Source organism: Chaetodon trifascialis, chromosome 10, assembly GCF_039877785.1.
Source record: "Chaetodon trifascialis isolate fChaTrf1 chromosome 10, fChaTrf1.hap1, whole genome shotgun sequence".
Taxonomy (NCBI): Eukaryota; Metazoa; Chordata; class Actinopteri; order Chaetodontiformes; family Chaetodontidae; genus Chaetodon; species Chaetodon trifascialis.
Genome location: NC_092065.1, coordinates 8,091,184 through 8,118,940, shown reverse-complemented (window position 1 = coordinate 8,118,940; position 27,757 = coordinate 8,091,184). Strand labels below are relative to the sequence as shown.

At 42.2% G+C, this 27,757-nt stretch overlaps 3 protein-coding genes across 3 annotated transcripts; all 3 read right to left on the bottom strand.

The window, feature by feature from the left end:
- Positions 1-904: 904 nt before the first annotated feature.
- Positions 905-10,294, bottom strand: cnot4a (CCR4-NOT transcription complex, subunit 4a). The gene is made up of 13 exons (XM_070972565.1): positions 10,068-10,294; positions 8,000-8,222; positions 7,483-7,680; positions 7,073-7,159; positions 6,660-6,761; positions 6,299-6,424; positions 6,064-6,188; positions 5,758-5,964; positions 5,591-5,642; positions 5,231-5,486; positions 4,172-4,675; positions 3,693-3,926; positions 905-2,880 (listed from the first exon to the last, which is right to left on the bottom strand). The coding sequence occupies exons 2-13, from the start codon at positions 8,171-8,173 to the stop codon at positions 2,552-2,554; spliced, it is 2,394 nt and encodes a 797-aa protein (XP_070828666.1). The 5' UTR covers positions 8,174-8,222; positions 10,068-10,294; the 3' UTR covers positions 905-2,551.
- Positions 10,295-11,122: 828 nt separating this feature from the next.
- Positions 11,123-17,195, bottom strand: LOC139337765 (uncharacterized). Its single transcript, XM_070972508.1, has 19 exons — positions 17,066-17,195; positions 15,724-15,816; positions 15,507-15,621; positions 15,241-15,415; positions 15,014-15,125; positions 14,556-14,662; positions 13,937-14,063; positions 13,723-13,843; positions 13,533-13,618; positions 13,243-13,379; positions 13,100-13,159; positions 12,953-13,016; positions 12,764-12,858; positions 12,533-12,661; positions 12,344-12,458; positions 12,121-12,258; positions 11,777-11,943; positions 11,616-11,698; positions 11,123-11,475 (listed from the first exon to the last, which is right to left on the bottom strand). Exons 2-19 carry the CDS (start codon positions 15,800-15,802, stop codon positions 11,280-11,282), a joined length of 2,106 nt encoding a protein of 701 aa, XP_070828609.1. The 5' UTR covers positions 15,803-15,816; positions 17,066-17,195; the 3' UTR covers positions 11,123-11,279.
- Positions 17,196-20,073: 2,878 nt separating this feature from the next.
- On the bottom strand, positions 20,074-27,268 carry LOC139337865 (interleukin-17 receptor A). Its single transcript, XM_070972665.1, is given in 12 exon segments — positions 20,074-20,454; positions 20,457-21,260; positions 21,346-21,441; positions 24,576-24,645; positions 24,741-24,815; positions 24,927-25,084; positions 25,171-25,218; positions 26,257-26,380; positions 26,475-26,593; positions 26,699-26,842; positions 27,031-27,052; positions 27,170-27,268. Coding segments are annotated over 12 exon segments (1,845 nt in total). The 3' UTR covers positions 20,074-20,368.
- Between the last annotated feature and the right edge of the window lie 489 nt (positions 27,269-27,757).

Below are 27,757 nucleotides of genomic sequence, written 5' to 3'. Positions count from 1 at the left end.
AAATAAATCTGCTTAGAAATCAAAGAGAAGAGATGCTCCTTATAACGCCAGAACTCGGCTGAGATTCATCATGATTTATGGTTTCAAAGTAATCAAAGTAATGCAGTACTATTTGTCTGTATATCCATACATACACTGCAAACAGGAACGGCTAACCGCTATATCAGCTTACTTTTAATGGTGATAATTTGGCCAAATGTAAAGAAATATAGGTTTTAATACACGTGGCTCAATTTATAGGCCACAGCTGAGACCATGGGAGCATTTCCTGTTTACATCCCCGAAAGCCCTTTGACTCCAAAAAATCTAAATATATAAATAAATAAATAAATCTGCTATCAGACCATGTAAAATAAGGCACTGAATTCAGATGTCTAACTGCACAAACAGTGATGCTGCTGTTTGAGTATCAACTGTGCTCCTCCCGGCGTCTGTCAAAAGTCCTCTAGGACTGCTGCAGGTATCTGCTGCTGCATTGGCCGGCAAGGGTTCAGAGCTGCAATATGCAGCATGCTCTGCCCTCAGCAGTGCAACTCCACTGAAAACATTAACGTAAGACATGAAACACTGTGGTGGTCACACCTCACTCTCGTCTGCGTTAAGTTGCATTTAATCACGCCAAACAAATACCTGCTGTTTTAAGTGAGAAGAAAAAAAACACTGTGTACCTGAAAAACTGTAGTATCAGTCTTTTGGTCTAACCTTGTGTGTTCAGCTGAAGTTTGACTGCAGAGCTTCATCACTGACAGAGTAATCTGCCCCCTAGTGGAGGACATTGGAAAGACAAGCATGATTTCATAGTGACCTTGCACAGTATGGTGGTGACTATCTTGAGGTTGAAATGTTTATCAGTGCACATATTTGAATCCAGGTGTTGAGAACACAACAGCAGACGAACACCAGCTCTGAGTTTTCAGTTTTATTTAAGGTTCATTTTTCCAGACCTGCAGAGGACAGTTCACTTCCTTTAAGCGCCTCAATTTTGTTTTTTGATTTTTTTTCTCGCAACATCATGTTAAAACCCATTGTATGACTCTGTGTTGGTTTCTCCTGGATGAGTTTGTTCATTTTTGTGAATACTGTTAAATAGGTAACAGCAGGAGGGGTGGGGGATGGGTGGGGGGAGGGGGGGAGTAAGAGAGGGAGAAAGAGAGAGCGTACACGGATCAGAATTAAGACTTCAAAAAGAAAAAAGGCGGTGGTCGGAGAGGTTGATCTCATCCTAAAGGCTGAGAGCTCCTTCAATCACTACTACAGTACTTGGTTTTGTCTTGCAGCACCTCCCTTTGTGACACACACTCACATACAGCTGCTGAAGTCACATACAATATTGCATATTTTTCAGCAATCACTGACGCTGGACACCCCTTCCAATCACTCGAGCTCCTTTCTCTCGTCTGTCCGTTTTAAGGCCTCGTTTAAGCCCTCCTGGGTCTAACAAAGGGACCTGTTTAACCCTGTTGCTACCCTCATTAGTATTTTTGACATTTCTTCATCCATCCTTGTCATTGTCCTATCTAGTTGGTGGCTGTCCATGTTAGGGCTAGCTACTGTAGGTACCACACAGTGGCACTGAGTAAGAGTCTAACCCTAGTGCTCAGGATGTGTGCCACGATCTCCCTAAGCCCTGGCTCCCTGCGGTTAGGCAGTGCTCTATCCTCTGATACAGAGGTTCAGCAAAATTTTCCCTTCAGTAGGACGGGGCCAGTGGTAGCCCTCCACTAAAGGGAATATGGGCCAAGCGGCCTCTCAAGCAGGCCATCTGTGTCCCTACCTAACAGGGAGCCCATGCATAGCCTGTGCCCTCAGCTCCCCTGTGTCGTCTGCATTCACTCTCTCCACTAACTAAATCTCAGCTTCTTTTGTTTAACATTTTTAAAAACCACTCTCCAAAAAAGAAAGAAAGGGAAAAAAAGCTAAGAACCAACTCCTTTTCTCTCTCTCTTACCTCGCCTTATTCACAACTTAGCTGGAAGGGTTAACCGTTTCACAGTCTCCTGTTAAAGTGGGGAGGATGAGGGTCTTTGGGGCAAAGCTTCAAGAGCAGATTCACAGCTTGCTTCATTCCTCGAAAACTTATCATGACTTCAACTTTCAAAAACACAAATGTTGTTCATGCTTAATCATTAGTTACTTTTAAAAAGACCTCACTTCAGCTAATTTGTTTCTTCACCAGTTTGTGGAGTTAACTCGTGTCACCGCTGGGCGCTCGATGCTTTACTGCTTCTTGCGCTCTCTGAAGTTAACAGTGAGCTACACAATGAATCCCGTGTTATGCCCAGAACTAGATGTCAGGAGTGGTGATGGTAGCAGACAAAGGGTGATGATAACTTGTGTACCACAAACAAAAACAAAAACAAATCAGCCTTCGGAATAGACAAAAAGGAAGGAGGAAGAGAAAAAGAAGAAAGCATGTTTGTTACTTTGTTAATAATTTTTCATACTCTGCAGATTGGTGTTGTATTGCGTTGGGGGAGGGGGAGCGGGGGTACAAGATGAGTGGGCATAAAGTGGTGGTGGGGGATGGATGGGTGTCTGCTGTATTCTGTGTTCAGTGGCGGTCCACAGCGGCACTCTGTAGCAGCTCTGTGGTGGGCTGTCCCGGGGGTCTGAAGGCGGTCTGGAAGCCGGGGGGAGGGGAGTGGAACTGGCTGGCGGGGTTGGCTGTGGGAGGGGGCAGGTAGGGAGCCCAGCCGCCGGCGGCTCTGTGGTGGAGGGGGAGGTGGGCGTCTAGGAGGCCGGTGTGGAGGGGCTGGGGAGTGGGCACCGCTGAGCCTGCCGGGCCGTCCATCTCTGTGAGTGCCTGCAGGGACTTGAGCCAGTGTGGTGGGTTGTCGTCCTGGAGACAGTCTAAACTGTTCCCTGCTGAGGCCGGGATGCCTGAGGGCAGGAGAGGGGTCACAGAATAGATGAGCAACGACAAAAATACACCGGGGGCACACGCAAGACACTGAGGTAAATACAGATACTGTGAAGTGAATCTGGTTTAGTTTTGTTGACGTCTCTGTTGTAGAAGTTGCTTTGAGTCGACTTTGCAATGGTCAGAATGCGACTGAAGCAGAGAAATACTGTTAATCAATGTTTAACTTGGTGAGGGGAAAATGATTGAAAAAAAGTGAAATGATTAATTGATGAGTTTGCTAAATTTTTTCAAGCAAAAACGCCAAAGTCACCGGTTCCCACTATTCAAATGTGAGGATTTGCTGCTTCTTTGTCTTCTCTCAGACTAAATTTAATATCTTTCATCTTTTGGATTGTCAGCAAGCTTCAAGATTTTCTGATATAAAGACAAAGCAAAACAAATGCATTAATTAAGAAAACAATCCACCTGCTGAAATTTTAATTGTGATGAACATTGAAAGTCTGCAGGAACAGCAGGGAGAAGAGCATCAACAACTACTACTGTTATTATTCCAAAGGTGTTTATACTGTAAGATGTTTGTGGGTATTTTCTTACATTTTTATAGACCGAGCCATGAATCAAGGAAAGAAGCAGCAGAGTAATGGAAAAAGAAAATGTTTGCAGCCTTAACTGAATTCACGATGGTATAAAACAGCAGCTGGAAACGCAGCATGTTTGGCATTCTCACTTAATAAATGCCTTTAACAATTAATCAAATATGAAAATGATGGTTGATTTTCAGTCGACCACCACACACACTGACTGCTGAATCGTCTGAGTTACTTTCTACCTGTGATGATAGCAGGGTCCATCCAACTGGCTGTACCGTCCCAGCTCAGGCTGTGTGAGATGCCCGCTGGCCCCGCCGGCCCACCAATGTGGTTAACACTGTTTGAGGATGAGGAGGAGGAAGAGGAGGAGGAGTTTGGGAGGCCCCCGAAGTTGATATTGATGTTGGGCAGGAGAGCTCTCAGTCCGTCCTGCCACTCTTTCACATTTAAGCCGTCTATAGAGCCACTGTTTTCTGCAGGAGAGGAGAGCAAAGCAGGTATGTCAGTTCCTCTGGTGTTTTGATCACAGACTAGTGGCTGTCTGCAGAACTGCAGCCACCAGGCTTTCTTATGTAAGGTCAATAAACGCTAATCAGGACAAGTATCATGAGCTGTCATATTAGGTAACACCATTAAAGAACACATCTGATCTCTGTTTTAACATGCACAGCTTCCACACGACACAGAAAGGTGCCACAGTGACCCAGGTGTCTGGTACCTGAGATGGGGATCCCTCCTAGCCCTGTGTTGTGCTGAGGGGGCAGATTCAGGTCCAGGAAATTACTGTGTGAGGCAGCACTGGCTGAGTGGTTCAAGTGTGTGAGGTTATTTCGTGTGGGGACGCCCATCCAGGGGTGTCTGGAGGCTGGCTGCTGCTGCTGACTGGCCTGGCTGTTCTGACTGCCGGGGAAACTGAAGGAGCTGTAGACGGCTCTGTGGTGGAGTTGAGGGAGGCGTGGCAGGCCGCTGGGGAAGTGGTGAGAGGCGCTGGGGTTTGGGTTAGGGGGCAGCAGGCTGGGACCGTGGCTGCCCCCCTGGGCGAAGGGTCCTGGGGACGAGGGGCTCTGATCCTGCACAGACAGCTCCTTCTCTATCAGGTCGGCCAAGGCCTTGCGGGTAACGTCGAAAGGATCGAAGCCCAGATCGTCGTCCTGCTGTTTGCTGGATGAACCGAAGCCAAAGGCCGCCTGCCAGTCTGTGGAAGAAGACACTGGTATTGTGTCTGAGGGAAGGAGAGAGGGAAGTTACTGGATCTGTCCGCAATATGAGAAATTCTTAGTCAACCAGCCATAAATTTCTTTGACGAAGTGATTAGTTGATGGCTGGTGACAAAGGGCCTTTGCAGTTTGAGCCTCACTCTGCCCCCAGAGATAAGACTCTCTTTAAATCCCTTCTTGAAGCATTCTTCTTCATCAAAGCATTTCTATATATGTTTCTTATGGTTTTAGTTTCCAGTCTCATGATTTAAAATTTTCTCCTTTTAATTCTGAACAAACAATCACAAGTTACATTTACATTCAAAGCATTTTGCTAGTTTTACTATATGGGGTGACTGACAAAGCCTACAACAGCAGAAAATGCCTAAATTAATAATACACGGCTGTTACAGTCAATATTATGGAGTACATAATGAATGATGGCCATGGTATCAAAACAAATAGAATAAAACACCTGCAGGTAAACCCACGCTTTGAAAATCAGACATAAAGCACAACCAATCAGGCACTTAAAACACACAAAACTACATACAAAATGCTTCATTAAAGCCCCATTGTACCTGATGTGAAGAGGCTCTGTGGTTCGGGGGTCATGGGCCAGTCAGAACTGCCGCGGGGGGAGCTGGGGAAGGGGGGCAGGCCAGCGGGGAGCGGGTTAGGATGTCTGAAGTTACTGTTGTCTGAAAAGAGCGATTGGGACTCAGCTGCCGCACCCTCGAAGGGTGAACGGGCTGTGAGGTCTGACACGCTGATGGGCACCACCAGGTTGGGCTTGGTTAAACCCGGGGGAGGAGAGGGGGAGTCACTGGTGGGTATCTGGACAAAGAGAGAGGAGGCGACGCTTGTGAGCTCGTCTTTCTCAGAAATGATTCACCTTCATTTATATGGAACCAAAACTAACAGAGTCGAGATCTTCTCACCTGTTGTAAAGTCTCACCGTTCACCATTCCAATCGACTCTGGAGGTTTTTCGCTGGGAGGCAGACAGACAAGTGACAAAATTAGGTACATAAACAAAAAATACTCCATAAGGAAAATGATTTTCTTCAAGGATATAAAGGTTTCTGTCGAAGAGGAGTCTATATTACCTGTTACTGTCACAATTAGAGGAGAAGGGGGACAGGGCGGTATGCTGGCCAGGACCCAGCTCTGTGTCTAGCCCATCTGAAGCATTAACTTCTTGGTCTAGATAGTCTAGCAACGGAGGAGACTTGCGGTCTTCTGAAAGCCCGTTGGCCAGTTTGTTATGTCCTGACAGCGTCGGCCACCCATCTTTACCATTACTACTGTTGGTTCTGTTACAAAGCGGGAGAAAAATCAAGCTTAGCACTGATTTGATGCACTGAAGAAGCAAAAAGAGGAAAAACATAGGAGGAAATAAATAAAAAGCCAACCTCTGTGTGGAGTTGGATTTACTCTTAGACTTCTCTGTTCCACATGCTGGAGGTTGTAGAAAGCTAGGGTTAATTTTATAGAGGTCTTGGAGGAGTTTCTGCTCATACTCTTGATGTTTTCCCGCCTAAAAACAAATGACACAACATGAGTCACCGTCGATCCATCTGTTAATACTCAAACAAACAAACCACAAAAACCGAGTTCACATCTCAGGGAGAGAAACAAATATTTTACCTGCATCTCCTCTTTAGTAAAGCTAGCCGCTTCATCTCCCAGCTCATGTAGATACATACAATCAGGTTTGGGACACTGCATACTTTTAAGAAAGTAACTGCAGTACTTTGTTGTGCCTAAAGAAGCCTTTAACACAGAAAGAGAAAGAGAAGCTCTGAGAAAATGAGACAATTTCTAAATGAAATTCAAAGCTATGGTCATCTCATTACAGGACTTTTAGTTTAATCCTATTTTACATCAAGGTTGTTTAATATCAGGATATTTACATTAAAAGACAGGAGGAGAATATAGAATAAACTTATCACAGTGCTGTTAAACAAATACAGTCATATACAAGTGATGGGATAAATCAACTTCTCACCTTGAGTGTTCTGCCGTCAACAACCACATTGTTCACACACTGTATTGCTCTTAGAGCATCTTCAGAGCGGATGTAAGTGACATAAGCGCTGGCACTCGGCCCCTGAAGAAACAGATCATTTAAGCAAACGCACATGTCAAACAGATTTCCTGTTGTTTGTTCCTGATGTTTAAATCATTGTTCTATGGCTTCAATGAGCAAACGTTTCCATTAAGTTCATTATTTTAAAAAAATCTCCAAAAATGAAAAAACAGGGAAAGCAGAAGAAAATTAATTGTAAAATCTAGCAAATCTTGGCAAAAAATGTCCCATTTTTGCTTGGTAAAAGACAAATGGCTCAATTATTAGAAAGGAATGATCTGAAGTTCTGTCAGTGGTTCTAGACGTGCTGTCAGTTTGATCCAACCTCTCACCTGTGAACCTGCGTACGATGTGCTATTGTTGATGACCACTTTATGGATTTTCCCAAACCTCCCAAAATACTCTGGTCGTTTTAGGACCTGTGGGCACAATGAAAGAAATGTATGTATCGCTTTACGTACGTCACTTAGGTTTTGGGTCCACTGTGAACTCTTTCAAACAAAATATTCAAAACAAGTTTTACTCTTCAGACCTCTGTGGGAGGTTTGACTGACAGACCTTAAAATGTGCATTAAAATCATGTGTCTGTGCTTGTTAAATAAGAAAAGGATAAATCGAGCAGCTAATGCCTTCAGTTTGTCACAGCTTTGTTCAACTCAAGCTAAAATACAAACAGTTCCAGCACTCCAATATCACAGGCAGCATAAGTCGCTGAGTTTTTTGATGGTGACACCGTGCTCACCTCCGGGTCGGCGAGTCGCTGTGAGAGCCCCACCACAAACACCAGGTTCCTCTGGACCACTCTGACACTCGCCAGGTGCTTGCGGTTTTCTGTCACCTTCTGCTTCTTCTCGTTCTGTTTCTGCTTCTTCTCGTTCTTTATCCTTTGGATCTCCTCCTGTGACAGAGGCTTGTATACAGCGGGGTCCTCTGGGTACGGCTACACAAAACACAGTTAAGTTACAAACTGAGATGTAGACAATGCGGGGAAAAAAGTACTCTTCCTGTTTAAACGGTACGCCTTTGTAAAGGATAGAGGCTAACTGAGGCCTTTACTTGTCAACATGGTAGTTAAATGGGCACCATGAGTCAAATCGCTGCAAATGATGATGAAGTGTTTTAAGCAACAAGCTGCTTTAGAAGCGGGACCCTCCCATTTTGGCATTTGTACATCACCACCTCTGTATTCCCAAACACAACCTCTCTGTTGAGAGCTGTGATGAGTTTCTGGTATCATGTTCATCTTATCATCTCTTCACCTTTCTGCAGGCGGGGCAGAGGCCATTCTCGTCTGTACGGATGCGATGCCAACAGAAGCGGCAGATCTGATAGCCGCAAGTGCAGGGGAAGAAGTTGACGTCATCAATCTCCAGCGGCTCCATGCACAGAGGGCACTCCATGGGGTCGTCCTTCATCTCAGGGCTGTGGGACATCGTATGGCGCAGCAAGGGTGAGTGTTGAAGCCGATCACAGATCACAGGGCTATGAAAACATACAAAGGCTAAGTATAAGAACTACATCATGATATGACGGAAAGTCCACTGGATAAATTCTTAACACATACTTAATAGCGGGATGGCATAGCCTCTGAAACTGACTTCATGACCACCAAGGTCACAACATCAGACTGAGCAAACAGCAAAATGTATTTCTATAAATGTCTTTCACATAGAGTTTGACCTATTCAGCAGTAAAGGAAACACTACTCAGTCACCAGTTTATATTGGGTTAACCAACTAAAACTACTGCAGTCTAATGCAATAAATCTTATTTCAATGCCGAATCAACGCCTCTCTAAAAAGTTTAATTTGAAACTGAACATTATATCCACCTTTAAGATCTTTTGGGTCCTGCTGAATTGCAGTGTGCTCTCCACAGAAAGTGTTTCTAATGTTTCATCTCGCATTGAGAATACATTAAGTGATGAAAACTGCTCTCAATATATTGCAGTGCTGAAACAATTAGCCGACTGACAGAATTTGATTGGTTGGTATTTTGAAAATCAATTCATCACAAGCCATTTGAAAGCAAAAGTGTCAAAAATTCCCCGGTTTCAACCATCTTCAATGTGAGTATTTGATGGTTTTCATAGTCCTCAGTGACTGACTGATGATCGTACAGAACATGCAATCTGAAGCAGTCACCTTGGCCTCTGGGAAACTGTGATGGGTCGCAGCTCCTAAACTTATAAAGTCGATTAAACGCCTCTCTATATCAGTTCCAATAAAAACTGACCAATATAACCTCCATCATGGTGTGAGTTATTGCAGGGATTAATTTTAGACTTAATTAATTTTATCTAGGTGCGACAAAGAAGACAACTTGACTTGTCTTAGAAAACAAACCCTGAACAGAAGCCATCCCGTTAAAATGATAATGCGGATGTTGTGGTGTCTCTCAATGGTTGAGAGCAAGTTACTTGACACAACGTCATGATGGACGATGTAGGGAAATGAAACAAACTGCGTTTATTTACAAAAGAAACGTCTGTTGTTAACGGTAAAACACCAGTCTGATTTCTACGTGACAACACTGCTGCCAGCAGACAAACGTTATGAAAGCGTTATGACAGCTTGATAAAACCTGACAGCGTAGAGTTGAATTACACGATAACAGTCAAATGCCAACATTTCAAATACTTGGCAGCATTTGCTAATAAATTACAGCAGTACCACGGTTTTTCCGCTTCAGTTGTAGGTATCAGTTGATGGATAAAATCGTGTATGAAGCCAGAATACCCAGTTAGCCAGGCTGGTAACTTTAGCTGCACTGTCTTCTGGATCGTAGCTACATTATGACAGATGTTATTTGACTAATGATAGGCTAAGCTAACATTAGCCGCGAATTGGTAAAAGAAGCCGGTCTAACTAATTACAAGTGTCCAGGAGCAACTGCATATTGATTCACAACACCAAAACGTAAAGAGATGAGTATTAACTTGATATTGACGTGAAACGTTTACAAAAAACGTTTACCACAACGTTACGCTTTCGCCTGCATGTTAACTGACAGCTTGCTTTTTGCTAACCGCTAGCATCGGCATAGCTAGCATGCTACATTATCATCAAAATGTACGGGGTTTTGGTGCCAAGCTTACGACGCGGCCTACACAGGCTAACGCTAAACTCGAAGCAAGTTTTTGGCACTATAAACAGCTGACATTGCTCTCACGACATTACGATTACCTGGACAGTGGTCTAAAAAGCTTGTGAATGCTCTAGTGTCAGTTAGTAAAATCATAACCGACATAACTGTCCTTTATTCGTTGAGGGAGAATGGAAGCTGGCTAGCCCAACTAGCAACTTGGCTAACGTTACTGTTACTTACCCAGTCCGTATTTAGCTTAGGATTCCACTCCAAGGGAGTCACACCAAATTGGGCGGGGACTGCGAGCCAATATATCTGAAATGTCAAAATTTCTATAAACAGTCACATAAGATAGCCCTATGTCTGTTGTTCTGATGTAATTAAAAGGCTATAAAGATGTTTTGCCCCTTTCTTTTCTTGGTATTGTAGAGACAATTTACGCTCTAACCACCATCTTAGCTAGCATTAAAGTAGGGAGGAGGGAATGGGGCAAGTGTTCAGTGCCACTGAGTGTGCGCACATGGACAGATGCTTTGTGGGTAACGGAGTTTTTGGTTGTATAGATTTTTAGCAGGACCAGCGACACAATTTGGACAAGCGTGTAACTACAATGTGGCACTTAAAATGAAATAGCAAAATGTACTTTGGTTAATTACATTTTGAGGTACTAGTGCTTTGCTTATTTAGTATTAGCATCTTTTATCACTTTACTTCTACTCCACTGCATTTCAGACGGAAATACTGTACTTTTTTTTTTTATCCCATATGTTTACAGTTTTAGTTTTTAGTTACTTTGTAGATTGATTTTAAATTTAAAACATAGGAGCTTATGAAATATGTCAGGTTTTTACAACTCAAACTACCTAACAACATATGAGGTATTTAAAATTTGCTCTGCATTGACCAGCAGCTCCTATATTACAATGCTACCTAAATATTAATGCATCAAAAATAATCCAGAACATAGTGAAAAATAGTCCAAAACACTATGAAACTCAGCACAGCATTTTGTTTTGATTACACTTGCACGACTTTTGTAATTCAGTATTTTGCTTCATAGAAGGACTTGAGTACTTCATCCATCACTGATGTTAAATATAACCATTCTTTATTATGAGAAATCAGAACACCAGAGTACCTTGTTATAAGGCCTCATTATATAATTTTATTAGATAATTTCTAATTTATTTACAAGGATTTGTAAGATGAAATTAAAGTTTAAAAAAGTGGTTAATTTTTTATTTTTGTAAGATACCAGTTATTGTAGAACAAAATAAAATTGATTCGATGGTTTTGGTAAAACAAGTCAACTTCTTGAATTTATTCCCTTGATCACTATGTTACAGGCAGGTTTAACGAGAATAAAAACTAATATGTTAAAATACTGAGCAATATATTAAACAGCTCAATGCAAACAGACCTAATCTTCACATATTCAATAATGTTTCGAAGTCAATCAATCCACATGAAGCTGCTTTTGGGCCAGTACTGAGCCTGAACTTTGCTGGGATCCACTGAATCTAAGGTGAGCGCGGGGGCGATGGGATGCTGTGACGCCAGGGACAGCCGTGCGGCCAGGATCCCCATCCGAACACAGCTGTCTGTGTCTCGCTGCTGGAGAATCCCAGCCATTAAGGCACCTGCCAGACTGCAGACAGAGGCGGATGACGGACAGGGACAGGAAGAGAAAAAGGTTATGGGGAGAGAAAAGTGAATGAAATTAAAGCAAGCAGCATTTTTGTAAAATGGACTAGGGAAGAGAAAGAAGGTAGAGTAAATTTTTAGTACCTGTCTCCTGCTCCTGACACATTCACTGTCTCCTCTGCTGTTACAGTCAGTGCTGGGTAGTGAAGAGCACAAAGCTGCCTCCTCTGCAAACACAGGTGCAGTAAACATCTTCACTTTCACTGTCATTAGCGTCGTTATCAGTTTAATTATACTGCCCTTACCCTCTTCTGTTTTCTTGGCTGCAGGTTGACCGAGCCAGCATCATGCTCTCCGCACACCAAAACTCCATTTGCCCCCAGAGTCACCACCAGACAGTGAAGATGCTCCAGAAGGGGGCGTGAGAGAGCCACAGCAACACTCAGCACCTCATCAAGAGAGCTCGGCAGCACTGCCAACCCACAAGACAAAACCACATCCTCAGACACTATCACACTATTTGCATTTTTCACATGAAAACTAACTGTAACTGTGAGGGGGAATATGTGTTTAAGAGCATGAGGGAGTAAAAACACAAAGAGTGAAAAATAAACCCACAGTTGAACCATGAATTACTAATACAGCTTACCTTCAGGTGTTGGGATTCCAAGTGTTTTATTCATAGTGCACAACTCTGCCAGGTTTGGGGATGAATAGGACAGAGACTTCCAGGCGTCGGAGAGGAAAGGCTTACAAGCCTTATCGGAATCTGTGGGCTCGTACCAAACTGTGACACACATGATGTTAAAATCCAGGAGAGCATCAGTTCACCACCATTCATTATCATTTACTGACCTCATCCGTGTGTTTACCATTGATGTTGTATTTAGAGGCAATGGAACAAACATAGTCAATGGTGGAGACGGGAATGTTTCCATCGAGGCACACGAGAGTGGCCGATGAGAGCTGCTTCTCAAACTGTGACACCTTCAAGAGGATATGCAATAGTGAGATTAAAAAAATGCTATAAAAAAAAGAGTAATTTTGTCAGTAGAACCTACATATTTCTCTGTGATTTGCTGATGAATGTCCATGTCTCCCAGTCCAAGACTCATTTCTCCACTCTCAGCGATAACAACACAGTAAGTAGCTGTGCTTTGCTCTTCTAGTCTGGCCACACCACTTGTGTTCTTATAGATATAAGAAAAAAAGTCCAAAACTTAACAATTACATATTTAAGTTAAATGGATTATCATCATGCTTGGTAAAAACGACTGCTGATGTTCACCTACCATATGTTTACAATAGTTAAACACTGCATCACTGAGCGAATCAGCACCAGTAGCTGAGATGAACAGGGGTCTACGGCCTAATCGGCTCAGAGAGTCTTGATGGGCAGCATCAAAGAAGCGAGTGAGAGATCATCAGATTTAAACTACAGGTGAAAACACACGCATGAACACGAGCTGATAAAAACCCACCAGCAACGTTCCGACCTACTCCACCAAATGACTGGCAGACACTTCCTGGGTTGGTCTGTCCAAACTGGAGGAGAGGAAAAAGTAATTACAAACTACATAATTTGCCTTACATGATTTGGAGTGTTGTAAATAAATAGTGTTACTTACAATAAGTGTTTTTGTTTTTCCTTTAGCAATAAAATCAACATTTATTCCTCCAATGACAACCTGGAAAAGAACAGTATTATGGGTACTGTGTTGTGCCAATATTTGACTAAAAACTGAGAAGTTCATCAAGTTTTTATACTCACAGTATCTGATTCTGAGTCTGATGACTGTTTTCCACGTGGTTGAGTTTTGCCCTTTAACCCTCTTTCATTCTTTTGTTCTGACAGCGCGCACGCTATCTGACTGCCAACTTTAGCATTGTTAAGAATCAGAGCAATGTCTAAGAACACAACAGGTTAAGGATGTTTTATTCACCTTAGAGGCTGCTGCAATGTGACATTATCTGGCCTATGAGACAACAAAGTTATCAATGCATTTTTTTTAGATAAAAAGTTTGCTATATTGTTTTCTGCTTCAGCTCTCAGCAGGATACTGGCCTGCAGGGACTTTCCTTTAGTCAGATCATTGACCTTTTGAAGAATGAATGGCGTCACATCTCTTCCTGTTATACCTTTAACACTGAGGAAATCAAAAAAGAGAACAGAAAGCAATCACTTGTTCCTGCTAAGATTAACAGTCCATTTGATTCACAATAGATAACGAGCCACAGAGACTTTCTGTACCTTGCCTCTGTCACTGCAGCCTGGATGGCCTCCTCTATCTGCTGCCCGGCTGCTGCATGCTCCTCTGGGATGGGCACTGCTAGCAGGACACCACTTTGGAGACCCAGTGACAGACAGCTTGCTGAATGATACAAAAACAGATCCACACTCATAACCTCTGTGTGTTTCGGGTCAAGCATGCTATCAGTGTTGAGGAGACAAAAAGCTGATGTACCAATGAGTTTTGCAGCCTCCTCAGGGTTGCAGACTTGGTATGGAGAAGTGAATCCGCTTTGTGGAGAGAAGAAGGCTGGGAAATTCTTCGACGCTCCGTAAGTGGCTACACAGACACCCTGTGTCTCCTAATTAAAGAGACATAATAGAAACACATGTGAGTCCCAATTAAGCAGAGATGTGCCATACATCTATCTGCTTCTTTTAATTGATTGATTCATTTTATAAGTCCAAAACATATTCTTCACTTTCTTCTATCAAATGTATTCATTGTTTATCATCTTTTGCACATACATTTTTTTCTATTAAAGGAAATTTTCATCAGTCTCCACACATGACAGGACAGGACAGCACCCTATCCATCCATGCACTTATGCCCTATCATCAAGTCTTTGTGATATGAAGTGTCTCATCCTGCTGTAACACCTTTGTCATTGTTTAACCACGTGTTATGTTTTGGTTTCGCCAATTAAAAAAAATGAAACAGAACAGGAAATCTGCGGTACACCAACCACAAGTCAGGTGATACATAAAAGATTGCTAACACATCTGCCATTGTACAGTGACAACATACATGACTCATGACTCATCAAGACGAAAAATGATCTCAGTATTCTTACAAGGAACTCGAGGGTGCGGCCGATGTCCAGAATAGACTTGACACCAGCAGAAACCACTGCAATGGGAGTCCTGCCGAGCTCCGTCAGATCTGCACTGACGTCCAGACCTGGAGGAATAATCACTGACTCAATGGTGACTAATGGTAAGCCCTCATTTACATAACAGACAGTTGCAAAATAAGGAGTTAAGATGATACTGTCCAAACAGTCCTGTTGTCCTTACACATGGAGGGCCTCCACCAGGTGGGCTTGGATCATATTTGTGACTCCATAAGCACTTTCATCTCTGCTCATGGTCTTTATCATCAAATAACGTAGCTGATACATCTGACGACAGGACTGCTCAGTTTCCATGTGAGGAGGCCAAAACCATCCAGTCAGTGTGTCTGTTTTCACAGTTTGTTAGCAATAACAAGTTACTGTCAGCATTTGATTATTTCCCCTCAAGGATTGCTTACTGTTCTCTCCATCTCTGTGAACTCCTCCAATGCCTCCCGTGATGAACACAGGGATGCCAGCTCGATGTGCTGCTATCATAGTGGCTGACACTGTTGTTCCCCCAGAGAGCCCCTGAGAAAAGAACAGGACAGCATCCAAAGCGCCGTCATGAATGACAGACTCAGGCAGTCGAAGTGGATTATTTTAAGCTTTGTGTTGCATGTGTGTGAGGGTGTTGCAGCCTGACTTTGCTGATGACGTAAGGCAGATCGCGACGGGACACCTTCAGGGAGCTCTGGCAGCGAGCGAGGTGGTCAAGCTCCTCTGACGACAGACCAACATGGACTTCACCCTCAATCACTCCCACCGTGGCTGGGATGGCTCCTTCAGCTCTCACAATGGCCTCCACCTCCTTTGCTGTGCTGCATTAAAACATTAATGGTTACAAATGGTTAAAACAACTATGAGCAGCTGGTATCAGAGCTGACTGACATTTGAAGATTGCCCAGGTACCTCAGGTTGTGTGGATAGGGCATGCCATGTGTGATAATGGTGCTCTCCAGTGCGACCACTGGTTTGTTTTCTGCCACCGCCTGTGATACAGATGGATGAACTCTGAAGAGGCTGTCTAAGAGAAGAGGTTCATAATCATCATTATTATTATCAATCTGTTCAAACTGTGTGTACATTACACTTTAAGAGATACAGTATAATGAGAGGATGTATTTACCATTTTTGCTCAATCTGCTCTCATAAGTTGTAATTCCTCTTCTCAGGATGAGTGCACAGGCTCTCTTCAGCATCCTCATTCTGTCCAGAATATCTGTAAATATTCAGTTTTTAAACTTAAATGGGGAAAAATGGTGTGAAGTGATGCTTTTCTTCTAATCACCTTGTCCCATTCTTGTTTCTTTCATTGCTGCAGCCTGATTCTTGCAGACTGATCTACCAAAGGCTATGGTCTCTCCACCAGAGTTCCTCCTCCTCAGGGAACAATCGTCATATCAAGAGACGTAAGCATTTACTTTCTAACTGGTTGATTATGGTTAAATGCTTAAACCTGCCTATCTCCTATCTCCTATCCTACATACATTCAAAAATTACTATCTCACGACATTAAACCACAGGAATAACACTGTGATGTCTCAATCTTTTTCTGTAGACCAGTCTTTGAGAAAGAGCTCTTTAGGTCACACGTGATGTATCAAAATCAAAATTATGAACATTACCTCAGCTTCTCCAAAGGAAAGTCAAACAGGCTCCCCAGTTGCATCACACCCTGCAGTGTGTTCTCTGTCACTGCAAGGCACAAGTCCAATTCCACCATTGAGAGGATTTTCTTTGCTCCAGTTAGTTGGGACAAATTCCCATCCCCCCTTTTTTGGGGCCACTCTCAGAAACTGACACCCACATTCCAGAACAGGGGTCAGTCTTCTTATTTGTTTTTCCAACTTCATTGTATTTAAGTGCCATAGATTGTTTGTAAATGTTTTACATTGTCAGTTATTGAGACAGAAAACCAAAATATTTTATTTGATGCTTTACAAAGGTTTTTGAGCCAGCATTGCAAGTCTAACAGTGGCTTTAATCTACTATGTCATCAATGAGTCTGAGTGGATCAGAGACACATCAGCAAACACAAAATACAGTGAAAAAGCTGCAAAAATCTAAAGGAACTGTGCACATTAATGCATTTCTAACATGCTCTGTACACAGCTCATTACATTCAATAGGCTCACTATAAAGAGTAACAGCCTCCCACAAACAGGATCTAGTGCTTACCTTCTCCAGAGCACCAAAAATGCTGGAAGCTTTGTTCAGGAGGTTGAACTCTGACCCCGACACTGTTTACACAGACTACAGGCATCAAGCACAGATCTCTGTGGTCTAAAGTACACTCAAAAAACGAAATGGAGCCTATTTCAGCTGTTTTCTTAACATCCCTTTATAAAATTGTCATACTAACAACAGGGCTAATATGACGATATACTGGCTTAACTCACGTATTCTCAAACTACTAAAGAATGTAAATTAAAGTGACTTACACAATGTTAAATAAAACATAGACAAACCTTATGTCCTCTTCAGCCAGGTGCTATACCAAACATAAATATTGCTTTTAACTCCGTTTTTCAAGTGTGTTTTATTTAGTCTCATTCCCGTTTTCGTCTCCTTTTTACTTTCGTTTTTTGTTTATTTGTTGGTTTCAAAATAAAAGCACCGACCTTGTAAAAATTAAATGGATCGCGGATGCAGAACGTGACAGATGGACGGCCGTGGATTAAGTCTGGGCGGGCCTGATAACCACTTCGCCAAAATTGATAAGGTGTGTGTGAGCGCGCGCGCGCACAAACACACTGAAGCCACCACACATCAAGTATTTGACCAATCACGTGCGGCTTGAACGGAAAAAAAAGTCGAGAAAAAAAAGAAAAGAAAAAAAGCTCGCTCTCTGGCTCCAATCGTTTACTTCAAACCGACACACGACCCATCACTACTGTGTTACGGTAGAAAGTGTTCAGCACCTACCTAATAAGGGGTTTGGGGATTAATCCCCGATTATTATTATTATTATTATTATTATTATTATTAAACTGGGCTGTTAAACATGCAGTTTCAATGGAGTTTGAAGGAAGGAAGAGAAATCGTCTTGTCTGACACGAACGAAGTGGATGGCTGGAGTGGAGGAAACACGAGAACGCAGTTTATGCTCCTTTACTATTAATGAATATCTATATTTTAAACTCCAAAAAGAGTTAATGGCATGCACCTCCCTGCCTTGAAAAATGAATTCAATCCACGGTGCTCTTCTGTCGGCTGGGAGCCGATGGAGCGATTTGTGCTCCTCTTTACAGCCAATAACAGAACAACGCCTGGGCATGATTCATAACACAGTGCTTTCAATAACCTACCAGCGGATCTGTGGGAAGGTGGCGCTGGGCCGGAGAGACACCGAGCGCCGAATTCAAACGCTTGTGTGGAAGCTGTAGGCAGGGTGCTTACAGAGATCCGTATCTCACTCAAAAAAGCGCGGACGGTCTTGTTTCACACTTTGTATGTGTGTGGCAGCACCAGAGACCCAAAGAAGTGAGTTTTTCATAATATGGGACATAACTGTGAAAATCGTTTCATGCTATGACTCTAATTCTTTAGTCAAAACTGCTAAATAATAATAATAAAAAAAGTCAGATAGCTAACTTTACAGTGTTACATTGTATTGTTTAATTTGGTTTTCCTGTTCAACCACTAGATGACAACACCAGGCATGAATTGTACATACTGTACAGTATTTTTGCATAGCTAAATCAAGTTAAATGTCTCAAATACAATAAATTAGGTTCCACAATAAAACACTTCCACCATGGCCATCAACAGATACACTGTCATCTACTATTTTGTCCATGAAATCACTGTCTAGCACAGTCTACACCATGGATGGATGCCATAGCAATAATCAAATCAAATCAAATTATACTATCATCAAAACTGTAATTAATCAAATCTTTCCAGAACATATTCAGTATATACAGTATTTGGCTGGCAATATGCAATCAATACAACTATTTACAATTCAACATTTGGAGAGTACAACATAACACAACTCACCATTAACACACTCACTCATCACTAGACGACTGAACGGTAATTGCCTTAATGAAATGATGGAGTTGCAGTTGTTAGCCATGTCGACCTTGCAGTCTCCCGAGTCCCGACAAGTGCGTGCTGTGAGTTTTTTTTTTTGTTTGTTTTTTTTCGTACGCTGCGTTTATAATCCAAGCACGCATCAGTGTGTATGAGTAGTCTGCTGAGAAATGTTAAAATCCAGACAGTGGGGTCCCAAATCCTTCTCACCCTTTTCTTGTCACACATGCGAGCGACGAAAAAATTGAGTTTCACGTCGAGAAACAATCGAGTTTTCCTTCACCACAGTCGCCATCCTTCCTTCACAGTCTCCGCTAGCCATCTTTTCTCTTCTCCGGAAGTAGTTACAGCTGTGGCGGGAATGCTTGCTGATGGATGTGATCGATTCGATGAATTGTCCAATCACTAAGATTAAAAAATTGGAAAACAATGCCATTGGTCTGGGCGCACAGAGGTGCGAACTAGAAGCGACTTTTCATGCGCCAATGAAAAGCTGTCTCTGCTCGTAAACAATAAAAAAGTTTGATAGCTCTCATAGACTCCAGTATTACCGGCACCCTTCACCTGGAGGACCCTTCACCTGGTCAATGGCAAATCGCAAGTCTAGCCTAAAGTCGGACGCATTTAATGGTTGCTGGCAGTGTTGCACAAGTAAAAACGCGATGTATTTTTGTTTATTTATTTTTGTATTTCTTAGGTTTGATTGATTCATGGTTGATCTTGGTAGATATATAAAAGAGTCAATATTTCACTGGAGGGGCCACGCCCTAGCGCCCTCTATTGACCAGCCGCCACTAGAAAAAGTTGTGATGTGGCCTCATACCTGGATACTTTTCAATGGATTTGTGCCTGACTCAGCTTGTACTTAAAAACAAATGATAAAATTCTACCGTGGACATTGATGAGTTAATTGTTTTTGTGGATGTTTCTGTCTAACTTACATGTCAGTGAAGTGTTGTTCAGTCATATTTCCGCTTCTGGTTTGCAGAATAACACCATCGCCGAAAGGAGAGCTTGCAACCTCAAAGCACTTGCTGTTTATCTCAATGAAGACCGAGAGAAACTCATAAAAGAATATCTGGTAAGAGGTCCCAATTGTTCTTTTAACGGTGTTAGTGGGACATGCAGTGTTGGATTTGGTGCAATTCGGACATGCGGCACATTCAAAATTAAACTTTGAATAAACAAGCAAACAGTGCTCTGTGCATGTACATTTCAATGAAATGTCTTTCCTTTTTTTCTGTCTTATAAGATGTAAACTCTGATGCACGGAGCGATAGGGAAAAGACTGTTATCGGGATCTATATCTTTTATGAAAAAATTCACTGTGAAATCTGGTAACTGGTCGGAGAGAATAACATAGATCCACCCAAGTCTTCTTCAGCCTTCATCTTCATCCAAACATCAGCTAAAGTGGCATTTTCAAGTTTCTACAACCAAGTCCAGCTACTCATAACTCATCCCTCCTTGGATATCCATGACCTGGATCAGCTACTGGCTTGTGTTTCATGACCAATATGAGTTTAATAGCAGTTTGTATCCACCTGTGATTTCTCTCTGGATTTCTTTCTGTTGCTCCTATGATCATAAAATTTTGAACTGCATCAAATTGAAAAATTGATGGACAGCTTTTGAAAATTTCTAACAGTGAAGAGGACGTTTGTAGATGCTGCAAAACACTAATGCGATTCTATCAAACTGGCTGCACGTTCTACACAATAAGAGGGTTGAACTCAACTGTACGTTTGAAACTCTCCAGCCATGTTAAGTCCTGTTTTGTCTGCAGTGAAATCACTTTCTTGTGTATTTACATGGTCATGACTTGGGTTGATTCAGGTGCACAATGTGTAATGATGTTTGTGACTGTTTTTGCACCAATACTGATCTCAGCTGACGTCTCCTCAACTTCCAACTGTGAGCTTTCCAGTAATTCATCTTCAAACCACTGTGGATGCTCCAGCTGGTATGCATGAAAAGCCTCTATGGCATCCTGGAGGGCTCTGCCTGACAGACAGTGGTAGTACTCGTCCTCTGATAGTCCTTCAATGTGATTCATTCTGCCTGGTTTGTACTTTTCACTGTCCATGATCCTGAAAACAAGCTCCTCAAACTGTTTCATCAGTTTGTATCGTACTGTAATGTTGAAAGGTGAAGGAACGTCTTCTTCAGAACAAACATCATCAAAGTAAGCTACTATGTACTTTTGAAACGATGCGGATCGGATCAAATGGGGGACCATGAGGCTGAGGGCTGGACTGAGCATGTCGCCTACAGGTGAGAGGGCATCCTCTCTCAGAAAAACCGGTTTGTCACCACACATGGCTTTCCATTTGGCTTGTACTCCTGGAGAGCACAGGATCAATATCTTATCTGAAGAGCTTTCTATTTGTTCTCGGTGCCAGTCCAACCACTGGATGGTTCCCAACACTCCCAGTCTTGCAGAGTCCAGCAGATCCAGGACCACTTCAGTGCCACACTTGGTCGCCAGGAAGGCACAAAGGTGGAGAACAATGTTTTTGTATAAAGGGTGGTCGAGGGAGTAGATGATGAGGACTCTTTTGCTCTCTTGCATTTGAATAGCTTCTGGTTGTTCCTTGGCAGCAGATGAGGATGAGTTCACAGGATCTGAGAGAAGGGTGAAGTCCTCTGATGAATCATCAATTCAAGCTGTGTTTTCTATTCAATACAGTGTGTTTATAAGCAGGCAAACCTTTTTGAGATGTTCTCCAGAGTAAACAAGCAAGACAACTACCAATGACGAGCAGCCCCACAGATGCCTTCACAATTAAAGTTCGTGGTGGATAATCTTAAACAAAAAAACATGATGATTATCATCAGCTTAATATCTCAATAAATACAAAAAGTGAATTCACATATTATGCCAGTGAATCCCAAGAGACTCAGGAACCCTGCGGTGTCTCAAGATCAATCTGAGGGACCCATAATGTGATTAATGGGATAGGAAAAAAGGAAAAATAATATTCTGCAACATAAATTACCATTACTGTCTGGTATTTTCTCTAATTTTTGCTCTTTCAAACATTTCTTCAAATCAAACAAACAGGTGAAGTGAACATTGCTTGACTAGAGCGAACTCTTGCGTGTTGTAGCGTGCTTGTTTTGCCATTGAGAACGACGTAAGGCTAACCGCTAGCTTCGAGACTACGTTAGCTCGCTACTACCGTAGCTTCTGGCACATCACACCACGTTTCTGGTCTTGTAAATGATTTAGTGCATGTCCGAGGGAGATGCCAGCATTTACAAATGTTTAGCTGTGTTCATTTGTCAGTTCTACACGAACTAACAAAGTAGCGTTTTGCCATATAGCACAAGCTAACGCTAACCGCTAGCTTCTAGTTAGCAATCAGCACGGTCTTCATATGCAAACCCAGCGACCAGGTCGGTCAAGCGATACATACACGGTGGCTTCACCGGGTCTAAGCTTTGGAATTTGTGAAAATAATGCATTTGGAAATATCTTCTAAACTAGTGTATGTTAGAAAAGCCCAGGGCAAAGCCAGTGTATGGTTGAGACTGCTACATCCCAGCACAATTTACACTCCAAGCGTTTTTTCTCTGGATTTTATTTATGAGTGATCCTTTTTTACGCTGCATGCAGCTGTTGGCATAGCTATACACGTAAGATAAAGCTGATGTCACTTCTCTCTTTTTACATAGGCCAGTGCATCATTACAGTTACCTGCTGTTGATCAAGTGTAGCACTGAGCTGTTGCAGCCTTTAGTGCTTGAATTGACACTGTAACAATGCTGTCATGTTTTACTCCTAAGTATGGCCTGTTATCATAAAAATATACTTTTGCACTGCCTTACAGCGAGAATGCTGTTAGAGGACAAACCACCACATCATCAGGGGATCCTCTTTTCAAATTGAGCTTTCCAAAGTTCATGAAGAGAGAGTGCAGTGAAGACTGAGGCCACATTCGTGTTAACTACTCAAGAAACAAACATTTATATTGTACATGTCACACAATAAATAAACCAAAAACTACACACTTAACCACAGAATTCAAAGTGCAAAATGTCACTATATTAACAGTTGTTGAATAATCCAATAAATGATACTAATGATTCATGTTTTCTGTGTGTCTGTGTATTGCACAGGGTATATTGATGATTTGATGGACATGCACGTGATGGGATGACTACACAAATCTTCTGGCCAAGGAAGCTCCAGCACCAGCTCACAAAACTCATATAGGCTAGATACCTGTAACAACTGAGAAAATTTAACATTATGTTGGTCAAAAAGTTCTATAATGTCAACATCTGTATTCACATTTTTCTAATATGGATTCAGTGATTCCTTCACTTGTACTGTATTTCCATGTACAAATATTCATGTCAAATATGTATTCTATATCTATAAAATGTTTCATGTGAATAAATGTGTAATATACAGTATTTGCTAAGAAAAAACTTGGCTATATGTTCAAGAAAAGATATAACTGACTTTATTTAGTTTATTATGGCGTATGAACAATGAAGTTAGTTAAGACGAAACTCGCTGCTCTGTCCCCCATAGCTGTAAAGGACCGTAGTCAACCCTGTAAGTGTTGTATGCACATTTAGGCAAACAGGTTCTGGAGGCCTTTCATCCAGCTGCTGCAGCCGTCTTGTAACCTGTTATGCATAACATAAGGTCAGTATCTACAGTGGCATGTTTTCTGCAATCATACACTGCAATCATACTGTAAGTGCAGGTAAAGATACTGTGACCTGTGGCACCTCCTGGCAGCATATATGTTCTCAGGCTCTGAAAGCATTGTTGCACAATTTCCACATGTGTACTGATACAATCAAATAATAAAAAAAAAAAAGACAATTCATGCACGTATAAAGCTAAAGAAATAAGAAACGTTGCATACCAGCATTTTCAGCCAATAACAGCACCCCTTTTTTTTACATTTGAATGTGTGTGCTCTAGCTAGCTACTTTTCCTCAGCCTGAAGAGAATGGTCAGTAGTGATGCTCACCAGTGTCCTCTGTGTGCTCTGCCCCTGCATGTGTAAATGAGACGGAGCGCTGAAACTAACAGCGCAGTTAGACTGGTCAATGTCTCAGCAACCCAGTGACTACTAGAAACAACCAGGACCTTCGGACTCTCTACTTTCATATGATACCAGGCTTGTGTGGTTTGTGTGACGTGGTGAAATCAGCAGACGCGCTAAAGTGGACATAAGCTATTTCAGTGTTTTCGTCACATGCCCATATGATTTATTGCTGTATGAATTATGTTTCGTTTGGGTGCAAATGCTTGGTAGAGGCTTTTAGCTGAGTTTCTCCCCGTCATTCTGGTATGCTACAAGTTAGGGTTGGCGCTTCCTAGCGTGAGCATTGACCGTCTGAACTGCGGGCCTCTCACGCTGCCTCCTGTACAGGCGGTGCTCATACTGAAGAGAAAAAAATAGAAAGACGTTTTTAGACTAACCTTTCAGAAGCGTCCTGCTGAATTCTCTGAGGTTCTGTAGGAGCCTCCCTTCCTTCAGGATCCGATTCAGGTTCGAACACATACGTTCAACTACTGACGAACTCGGTCTATTTACTGCAGCCATATCCGCTACTTTCATATGCTCAGTGCAACGTGAGCCTACTCTCTCCCCGTTACCATGGTAACATGGGTGGGACAGCAGCAGCTCATTTGCATTTAAAGCTACAGACACCAGAAACAGCACATTCTGAAAGGGACTGAAACAGAGGCAAATAGAGGGAGGCAAGAATCTTTTCCTGAAAGCTATTTCCAGCAAACAGCTTCAGAAACATGTTTTATGGAAATCATAGACCTGTGTAACATATTGAAAAAGCTTCATAATATCTCACCTTTAAAGGGGCCAAAAAGGATGGACACCACTGATTTATGCTCTGCACCACATGGACATTGAAATCAGCCATATACAGTTTACATGACAAAATTGTACTTACACACACAGTATTTAAGAATTTTCTTGGGGCGGTGACAGTCGTTCTTACATCCAATGAAAAACGGCTGTATCTTCAGAACAAGCAGAATAAGGTGATGTTATATATCTACGAGTAACGTATTTAACAACTGTTCGGGATGGGTCATTAAATCAAAAGTGAACTTACCATTAACACCATCTCACACTGGGAGAGCTGCCACAAACCAAACTCAAACGTCACATTCAGCCATGTTCTGTTTGCCTATTTGTTTAAGGAAATGACAAAGTGTGAATTTTGTAAGAATTGTGTGCTACAGCATTACAGTATTCATGCCAAATGAACAGTAAACATATGATGCTTTGGGATAATTACCTTAGAGACATTCTGTGAGTCATAGAAACCATGACCCTGGATGGATACTTGGTACCTCTCTGAATACTGTGCTGCCTTGAACCCCACAACAATGGATAACTCTCTATATTCCTTATCCACAGACACATTAGCAGTCATGTTAGGATCCCATAGACTACCTGAATAACAAAACATGAAGAATACAATGCCTAGATGGTCCTAGATTCCATGAAAACTCATGAGATGTAAAGAATGTGAAATTTACCATTTTGCAGACACACTTGGACCTCCTGGATTATCGTGTCTTCACATCCTGGTCATAGATTACAGAAAGCTGATTAGAACATTTTAAAGTTTGTAGTATCAAAGGGAATTGTGGTAATTATCCCATATGAATGAATGTCTGCACCCTGACAAGACACATAAAGAGGCTCTTCAGGTGCAAAAATGCATCATGAAATAAATGTGAAAGACAAGTGTATTTTGGTAACAGAGCAATTGTCACAATACACTTTATTAAACTGATCTATACCACATATCCCTTTCGGGGTTGCGGGGGGTGCTGGAGCCTATCCCAGCTGTCAACGGGTGAGAGGCGGGGTACACCCTGGACCGGTCGCCAGTCGATCGCAGGGCATAAACACATAACCATTAACACTCATACTCACACCTCACACCATGTTAAAGTCACCAATTAACATGTTTTTGGTCTGTGGGAGGAAGCTGGAGTGCCTGGAGAGAACCCATGCACGGGAAAAACATGCAAACTTCACACAGAAAGGCCCAACCCGGGAGTCGAACCGGCAACCTTGTTGCTGTGAGGCATGCGCACTACCTGCTGCGCCACCGTGCAGCCAAAAACAAGAATCAATATATGTAATTTATGTCCATGCTTGTACAGCGAACTTATTCATAATGTCCATCCATCCATCCATTTTCTACACCGCGTATCCCTTTCGGGGTTGCGGGGGTGCTGGAGCCTATCCTAGCCGTCGACGGGCGAGAGGCGGGGTACACCGTGGACTGGTCGCCAGTCGATCACAGGGCACAAACACACAACCATTCACACACACACCCACACCTATGGGCAATTTTACAGTCACCAATTAAGCTAATGAGCATGTTTTTGGTCTGTGGGAGGAAGCCGGAGTGCCCGGAGAGAACCCATGCATGCACGGGAAGAACATGCAAACTTCACACAGAAAGGCCCAACCCGGGAGTCAAACCGGCAACCTTGTTGCTGTGAGGCACGCGCACTACCACCGTGCAGCCCTTATTCATAATGTATATAACTATAATACATGTCTAGCATAGTAAATGTGCAGACTTCAAGGATCTAGAGGTAACTCACCTGGGATGGTAATTTGCTTTCTGACCCTGTAGTCTCCAATCTCCGGTTCTGGCAAATTAAAAACTGACACCATATAAGTGTGGCCAGGCTCAACCACAACTCCATCCAAGGAAAACGTCCATTTCTAAAGAAAAACAAATTGCAGGTGTCTCTTCTGTAACGTCCATATTGTATGCCACAGTAATAGAAACTGTTCAATAAATAAGTTACAATCTTACCTTCTCATTTTTTGGATTCAGCTGCTCTCTGATTTGGTAAGAAAACTGCACACACATACTTTGATTTGTACTTTCATCCCGAATATTTATCTCTGATCCACGAAGTTGTAATATACTTGCTGTGAATAGAAAGCGAGTGTCCATCTATATGAATCCCTGTTTTAAATTGTGATGCATTTTAAAATGTGATCTAAAATAAATAATACTGCTCTAGCATTACCTACCATCTGCCTTTATTTTCCACGCCACATTCACAACAGAAACAGGCCCATGTTTGTCCATCCAGACTCCTACACGCTCAGAATCCCATTCTGGGCCAGTAGGAGCAAGTCGTCTTTGTACGGCCGTGTGATTGTCTGAGCAGTTTTCTGGCATTTAGGAAATGGTGTGTATATTATAATATTGGGGATATATTCAAATTGTGCGTGAGGGCAGATGGCTGTCAAATCAAATCAATCATGTCAAATCAAAATTAGATTTTCCCGCAGAAATGATTCTAACACCAAATCTCACACTGATTGAACTTTATTAACGATTTGACAACTTAGATACTTACTAATTTTACAGTTGTCAAGACCCTGGAAAAACGACACAAAATAAGAGTGATTTCATGATTCTCAGATTTTTCAGTTCCCGCAGTTTACTTTTCTAAGACTGCTTACATGTTTATCATCAACGATAGATCAAATTCTCACCTGTTGATTGCAGTTCAGACGCTTGTCCAGAGTCCTAAGAGAAAATGACACCGTGAGTCCAGCAGTCAGGCAAAAACAGAAAAAAGAAACATGGATCATTCTGGTAATGTTCCACACTGCAGGTAGAAAAGCTTTAAAAACTACAATGCAAACAAGACCAGTAGTCAAATAAGCTGGAAAGATGGTTGAGTAGTTTGCCTGAACAAGTGAAGAGGTGGCGCACTGAGATCTGAACCAGTTTGAATTGGGTCATGTTTATCAGGCGCTGCGATCTGAGTACACAGGAAACATGCTCAAGCATCAAATGTGGTTGGTAGTTTCCATTCTCATGCACAACATTTCATGAGAAATGTTGCTCACTGAATCTGAAATTTTCTACAGAATCATATAGTAAATGTGAGTTAGTTTTCCCTGCTGTGGATTGACGCCAACACTGCAAACCAATGTGTCAAAGCATTCAACAGTCACTAGGGGGCAGCAGTGACTAAATTTACAAACAGCAAATTTCCTCTTACAATAGTTTAAATTGCATTTTGGTGGTTAGAAACACCTTTAAGTGCAGTTCAAGACATTTGTCACATTATACAG

Bases quoted from the DNA above. Each gene is read 5' to 3' on its own strand.
- cnot4a (XM_070972565.1), bottom strand. From the start codon at position 8,173: ATGTCCCACAGCCCTGAGATGAAGGACGACCCCATGGAGTGCCCTCTG. The intron at 5,965-6,063 runs GTTGGCTTTTTA...GCTTTGTAACAG, and splicing joins AAATCCAACTCCACACAGAG to AACCAACAGTAGTAATGGTA. The intron at 2,881-3,692 runs GTAGAAAGTAAC...TCCTGCCCTCAG, and splicing joins GGACCCTGCTATCATCACAG to GCATCCCGGCCTCAGCAGGG.
- LOC139337765 (XM_070972508.1), bottom strand. From the start codon at position 15,802: ATGAGGATGCTGAAGAGAGCCTGTGCACTCATCCTGAGAAGAGGAATT. The intron at 13,844-13,936 runs GTACATCAGCTT...TGTATCATTCAG, and splicing joins GGAGGCTGCAAAACTCATTG to CAAGCTGTCTGTCACTGGGT. The intron at 11,699-11,776 runs GTAAGGGCAGTA...CTGTGTTTGCAG, and splicing joins AGCCAAGAAAACAGAAGAGG to AGGAGGCAGCTTTGTGCTCT.